General features: G+C 49.0%; 1 protein-coding gene across 1 annotated transcript in view; it reads right to left on the bottom strand.

Annotated features, from left to right (window-relative positions):
- PANK2 (pantothenate kinase 2) overlaps window positions 1–4,418 on the bottom strand; it is a 34,885-nt gene extending 30,467 nt beyond the window's left edge. Inside the window, 2 exon segments of the mRNA XM_011975159.1 lie at window positions 3,793–4,285; window positions 4,287–4,418. Of these exon segments, the coding sequence (XP_011830549.1) occupies window positions 3,793–4,285; window positions 4,287–4,418 (625 nt within the window).
- Window positions 4,419–7,084: the final 2,666 nt, after the last annotated feature.

The raw sequence follows: 7,084 nt of genomic DNA, 5'->3' as shown, positions 1-7,084 counted from the left end.
AAAAAAAAAAAAAAAAAAAATTTGCCTCTCCAAATGGGCCACAAAGCTATAGCAATCTAACATTTTTCCTGAGCTCCCAGGGGTCAATTCGTCCTAATTCCCTGAAGCTGAAATGCTGAGCCTAATAAAGGCAGTCTAACAGGGCCCCAGCACCATTTCCAGACTGTCGATGCTCCTCCAAAAGCCAAGAAAAAGTAATCCATTTTCTAGGCTAGTATTGTCAAGCTACAAACAAAAGCTGTATTATGAAGGTTAAGTATAATCCATGATTTGTAGGAGTCCAAAATCAGCAAGCCCCAAAGGTCTCCCTGGCGTGCTACAACATGCCTTGCGAGTCACCTTCAAGGAACCAGTTCGTCCTCCACACTACTGTGGAGCACTCTGATCACAGGGCTTTCACACCTTCTGCACATACGCTGAACACCTGGAGCCTTTGATAAAAATGTATGTTCTCTTGTTACGTGTCTACATTTGCCAAAATTGTACATTTTACTCTATTTAATTATGCCTCAATAAAATTTAAAATATAATTTTAGACCCCTTTGCAGACCTATAGCATGCAATGGTAGGTTGGGGGAAGTTTTAAAAGCTTGAGAACCACAGCTCTGGATTACATCACATGTACCTTCCCCCACCTCAAAATGTGGACCAAGAACACTGGATCTGAAGTCAAGAGACCAGGAATCAAAACCCAACTCCATCACTAACTCACTATATGGCCTTGGACAAAAGGACAATTTCACTGAGCCTGTTTTCTCATCTGGAAATTGGGGATAAAAAACACCTACCTCACAGGATAACTATGAGACTTAACTAAGATGTTTATAAAATACTCGGCATAGTGTCTAAGACAAGTAAGTGCTCAGAAAATGGTAGCTACATTACCATCAACAGCGTCTTGGTTTCCATCATTTTAAAATCAATCTTTATTTGGTATTTCTCTCAGCCCTGCGAGACATACCCCCCTCCCCACCTGATGCAAAACTTTTGAAGAACTGAAATATACACATGCCTAGCTTCATCGCTAGGGATTCTGATGCAGTAAGTCTGGGACGAGGGCAAGTTTGGGAACTACACTGCTCTAGGAAATGCGTGACAGAACAAACTATAACCAGGACCACAAGAATGCCTAAGATAACCTGAATAGCTCCTTCGAGTTTCAAATGGCAACTAGTATCTATCTGCACCTTTAGACAAGTAGTGCAGTATCAGAGTAAGGCTTTCTTTTTTTTTTTGAGACAGAGTCTTGCTCTGTCGCCGAGGCTGGAGTGCAGTGGCGCGATCTTGGCTCACTGCAACCTCTGCCTCCCGGGCTCAAGCAATTCTCTGCCTCAGCCTCCCAGCTAATTTTTGTATTTTTAGTAGAGATGGGTTTCACCATGCTGGCCAGTCTGGTTTCTGGTCTCGAACTCCTGACCTCAGGTGATGCACCCGCCTTGGCCTCCCAAAGTGCTGGGATTACAGGCGTAAGCCACTGCGCCCAGCCTGCTTCTCCATCTAACAGGGGCACCCCTAGATAGTACAGAAGAAACAAATGGAAGGAAGAACAATCAGTATCCTGTTTATTCCTTTAGCAGGTCTCATACCGGAAAGATGGGCTTTCATGATTTATCAGTCAGAGAAGGCAATGAAGGGAATGACAAACATCAAACACCAGAACAAAATAGAAATCCTATAGCATGAATATGTGTCTACTTAGTTCCCTAAAAGAAGTTTCAAAACTACCTTAATTCTCCACACCAGTTTTTCTGAGTGTGGTCTTTAAGTCACCTGTATCTGAATATGAGGAGCTTAACCGGGCCCACTGAATCTGCACTTTTACCAGGTCATTCTCATGCTCAATATTTGGAAGTACTTCCACAGTAGCTAAAAATTTTCACCTCAAGTCAGTCAGTCTTGAAAAGAAAAGATCAAACTTACGCTTGGTCTTAGAGCAATGAAGAAACAACTAATAGAACGCAGATAATTCAGAAAAACACAGTGGTCCACAGCAAAAGCTATGAAGCCAGCAATTCTGAGTTTACACTTCTATTTCACAATGCACTAGCCCTTTGACACTGGGCAATCGTGCCCCAGTTTTCTCATCTGTAAAATGGAATACTACCACCTACCTCAGAGCCACGAGGCTAATGAGTTACCAAAGCTCTTAGAAGACTGCCAGGCCGGGCACAACGGTTCACGTCTGTAATCCCAGCACTTTGGGAGGCCGAAGTGGGAAGGTCGCTTGGGACCAGGAGGAATTCAAGACCAGCCTGGGCAACACACGAGATCCCATCTCTATTTAAAAAAAAAAAAAAATTAAAAATTAGCCTGGCATAGTGGCACGTGCCTTTAGTCACAGCAATGCAGGAGGCTGAAGCAGGAGGATCGCTTCAGCCCAGGAGGTTAAGGCCACAATGAGCCATGATCATGTCACTGCACTTCAGCCTGGGCAACAGAACAAGACACTGTCTCAAACTAAAAAACAAAAAACAAACCAAAAAAACCCTTGTGGCTAATGGCTGTATTCTTATTTGCTGAATATTTGGAATTTACATCTATTTCCAATAATGTAATACAAAACCATGAAGGATCTCATATTTTGCATTGCTTCAAACTCAGGTGCTTCTCAAATAAAACTAGGTGACTGACTCTGAAAATGGCACAGGTTAAGAATCTGTTTTCCAACTCTGTTGCAATAAGATGGAAAAAGACAAAAGAACTGAAAACTCCCAAACTTTTCACAGCATCATAGAACTACATTTAATCATCCAAATCAGAGAAGATTCAAAAAAGCAGCTGGGTGACTGGGCTAAGGTACAAGACTAGCCAATAAAGATCTCACACACATCTTGCCATTCTCCCTCCCTCTCACAATCCGCATTTAAACAAGTCAATTTCCTGAAATAGGAATCTGGCAACACCCACCAAAAAGTCCAACCATATGTAAAACGGCATCATACTGTAAAGCTCCTATTACAGTATCAGGACAATTGATACTTTTAACAGCAGCAATGGCTGCCAGGCAGCGGTCCTGAATTGAAGACTTGTAAAGGGAAGAAAATACACAACACAGAAAAAGAAACCTGATAATAAAATGGGGAAACCGATTCTTTGGGAAGAGCGTATGCAACTTCCAAGGCAAAATTCAGAGAGATGGAGTTTCTCCTCAAAACAAAGAACCTTACTGCCCAGAATGCCATAGTTCTGAATCGTGAGTACCTGCAAACAGACGGAAGGAAAACGGAGGGGATATGTGGGTGAGAGATGACCTGGATTCTCATGGGAAGAAGGGCAGCCACCTTAGAGGTGCACGGAATACAGTTTTAGGCCTGTTGCAACTCAAGAGGCAGCGACCCATTTTCCAGTAAGCCCGAAATTGACGAATAAAAGGGACTTAAATATTAGACAGCAGCTCTTTGGAAGCCCACGGAAAACAAGCATTGGGGATTCAAAGGATTTGGGGGGAGAGGAGGTGGAAATGAGTCAAAAGAAGCCTTCACGAGAATAAAATCATGTGACCCTCCGGAAAAGAATGCCCAAGGAGCTAAGAAAAGGGAAGACGGGTCCTGGGGAAAAGCCCTCCACTTCAACAAGCGGGAAGTGCATACCAATGGGTGCGGGGGGGCCCCCGCAGGTATCGCTTTCGGAGCACACGAGGCCTCCAGACAGATGTCAGCCAAGCACTAACGACGGACCACCGTGCGGGAACAGTGCTCGCGCGCGGGAAAAACAGCGGCGGGGCCGGAAGGGGACAGGGTGGGCCGGAAGGGGGGCAGGGCGGACCGGGAGGGCGCCCCACGGGACACTTACGCGGCCGCTTTTTCCTCAGACTTTCGACGCGCTGGCGGGAGACCGAGGTGGGGCCGCTGTAGGAGCCCAGTCGGTCCCGCCTCGCGCCCTCCACTGAGGCCCCGACCGCGGGTACCGACGCGCTGCTCGCCCGGCGCCGCAGTGGCTCCTGCCGCCGCCCTTCGGGGCCTCCGGCCGCCTGCTCCCCACCCGACGAGACGGAGGTGGCGGAGGCCCTGCCGTGGCGCTCCATAGGCGCGCCAAGCCGGCCCGCTCCCATCCGCAGCAGCCACCGCTGCCGCCCGAGCAAGCCCCCCAGCGTCGAACTCCTCCCCTCCTCCGCGGCAGTCCAGCCGGAGCAGAGGCGCGCCCTCGGCCGGCCGCCTCTTCCGTTGCGCCAACGCGCAGGAAGCCAATCCGACGAGGCTGGGGGCGGCCCGAAGGCCTCGCGTCCAATCGACTCCCTAACTCGAGGAGGATTGACCATGCCCCCGCCCAATGAGAGGCTCCCGTGACAGGGGCGGGGAGAGGGTGGTGGAGGAGGGGATCCTGGTTCCGCGGAGGAGGAGAAGGCGGTGTAGTCCAGAAGAGAGTGATGGCGGCGCCGCCCAGTGGACGCGTGGGTGGAAGGGCCCGTGCCTCCTCATCCACCCCAGCCGTCTGCCCCCAAGGTGCATGCCTCTGCCCGCCCCGGGCCGCGGAACTCTCCTGAGGCGACCCCAAGTCCCACCCCGCTGCTCCGTGCTGTCCTAGTAGCTCGAGCCCTCCTCCAGCCCAGCAATGCTCCCGCAGCGTCTGGCCGCTGGTCGTCGGCAGATGAAAGGGCTTGACGCGGCTGACCTTAGCCTTAGTCCCTCGGCCTGGTTCCGCAGCTGCCGTTGAGGTCGCCAGCCCCTCCCCCAGCATGTTTGGGCTAAGCCGCCTCCTTTCCGCCTGCGTTGGAGAGAGAGGTACCAGAAGGAATGAAAGGACTGGGGCTTGTCTCCATGGCAACTGAAAGAAAGAGGTGGGTTATAAATCCTTCGCCACCCTCCTGTGGGGAAGGAGGGGAAGTGGGAGCCGGGAAGTAGAGTTGGCCTTTTGCAGGAGAGTCTGGAGCCCCTTTCTGGGTGATGCATTGGGGGACATAGAAGGATTTGGCTGCCGCTTTGGAGCATGGAATTTTTTTTTTTTTAATCATCTTCCTTTCTCTTTCGGAGAGAAAAATTGGGTCACCTCCAGGCCTGAGACCCTGACCCTTCCAAGCATGCCCACTACCAAAGGCTGCCCAAGTCCGGAAGGATCCCATCCTGTTCTGTACTCCCAGGTCACTTCCTCATTCCGTCAAGTTTAACTGGACTGTGGGCTAATGAAAAGTGCCTCCCTATTAGCGGGGCGTGGTGGCCCATGCCTATAATCCCAGCTACTTGGGAAGCTGAGGCAGGAAAATCGCTTGAACTCGGGAGGCGGAGGTTTGAGTGACCTGAGATTTCGCAGCAAGAACGAAACTCCGTCTCAAAAAAAAAAAAAAAGAGTGCCTCCCTGGGGAGACTGTAATGCCCCTTGGGCAGTGATCCTTATTCCCCTCTCCCATAATAATTGGTTGTAGCAGGATGAACAAAAAGGTTGAGCTTCACTTGTGCTTGTTGAATAGAATTCTCATGCCCACTCCACGTTAGCTCGCCTCGCTATAGGACTAGCTCTGGAAATTTTAGCTCCTGCAGGAAGCCAACACAGGTAGATCCACAAGAACCAAAAACAGCTGTAGCTACTCTTCTAAATCTCAGTGGCTAGCATTGCCTCTCTTTCTGCCTCCTCCCCCCACCCCTCAAAAAATGTGGTCCTCCTTGACCTGAGGGAGCTTCCATCCAAGTCTGTGAGCTCTGATCATCCTGAAGAATCAAGTATCATCATCCCTTGGCTGGCAAGATGAACTCCAACATCAAAACACTTGAAACAGTAGTATTTTTACACAATTTGCCCACTGCCTCAGCATCTCACTTAGTCCTTGCAGTAACATTTGGATGATGAGGCAACTTATCCAGAAACACAAAGCCTAAAGAATGACAGAGCCTGGATTCCTGAGAAATTCAGCTACTGCCCGCCTTATGATAACTAAAAGAAGGCGGCCAGGTGTGGTGGCTCATGCCTGTAATCCCAGCACTTTGGGAGGCCAAGGCGTGTGGATCACAAGGTCAGGAGTTTGAGACCAGCCTGGCCAACACAGTGAAACCCCTTCTCTACTAAAAATACAAAAATTAGCTGGGCGTAGTGGTGGGCACCTGTAATCCCAGCTACTTAGGAGGCTGAGGCAGGAGAATCACTTGAATCCGGGAGGTGGAGGTTGCAGTGAGTCGAGATTGTGCCACTGCACTCCATCCTGGGAGACAGAGTGGGACTCCGTCTCTAAAATAAATAAATAAGGCACATCATGAGTTTGAGACCACTTCTACAAAAAAATTAAAAAATTAGGCCAGGTGCAGTGACTTACGCCTGTAATCCAAGCACTTTGGGAGGCTGAGGCGGGTGGATCACTGGAGGTCAGGAGTTTGAGACCAGCCCGGCCCAACATGGTGAAACCCTATCTCTACTAAAAATAAAAAACTTAGCTGGGCCTGGTGGTGCATGCCTGTAATCCCACTTACTCCAGAGGCTGAGGCAGGAGAATTGCTTGAACCTGGGAGGCAGAGGTTGCAGTGAGCCAAGACTGCACTACTATACTCCAGCCTGGGCAACAGAGTGAGACACTGCCTCAAAAAAAAAAAAAAAAAAAAAGAGGAAAAGAAAATGAAGATGACCAGATAGGCTTCTAGAAGGCTAATGATATTCTGTTTCTTTGATCTGGGTAGGGATTACATGGGTGTGTTCACTTTGTAATATGTTATCAAGACATTTTGTGTACTTTTCTCGGTATTATACTTAAAGAAAACATTTATTTTTTAAAAAATTGAAAAATTGCCTTGGAGCAGAGTAAGGTAAACCTATGATTAAACTTAGATTTTTTTTTTTTCCCCCAAAAAGTAAAATGAGGCCGGGCGCAGTGGCTCACTCCTGTAATCCCATCACTTTGGGAGGCCAAGGCGGGCAGATCACGAGGTCAGCAGATCGAGACCATCCTGGCTAACATGGTGAAACCCCATCTCTACTAAAAATACAAAAAATTAGCCGTGCATGGTGGCGGGCGCCTGTAGTCCCAGGTACTTGGGAGGCTGAGGCAGGAGAATGGCGTGAACCTAGAGGTGGAGCTTGCAGTGAGCCGAGATCGCGCCACTGCACTCCACCCTGGGAGACAGAGCAAGACTCCGTCTCAAAAAAAAAAAGTAAAATGAACGTA

The sequence above is a fragment of the Mandrillus leucophaeus genome, unplaced genomic scaffold, assembly GCF_000951045.1.
Source record: "Mandrillus leucophaeus isolate KB7577 unplaced genomic scaffold, Mleu.le_1.0 Scaffold101, whole genome shotgun sequence".
In the NCBI taxonomy this organism is placed as follows: domain Eukaryota; kingdom Metazoa; phylum Chordata; class Mammalia; order Primates; family Cercopithecidae; genus Mandrillus; species Mandrillus leucophaeus.
This window is presented reverse-complemented; position numbering and strand designations above follow the sequence as displayed.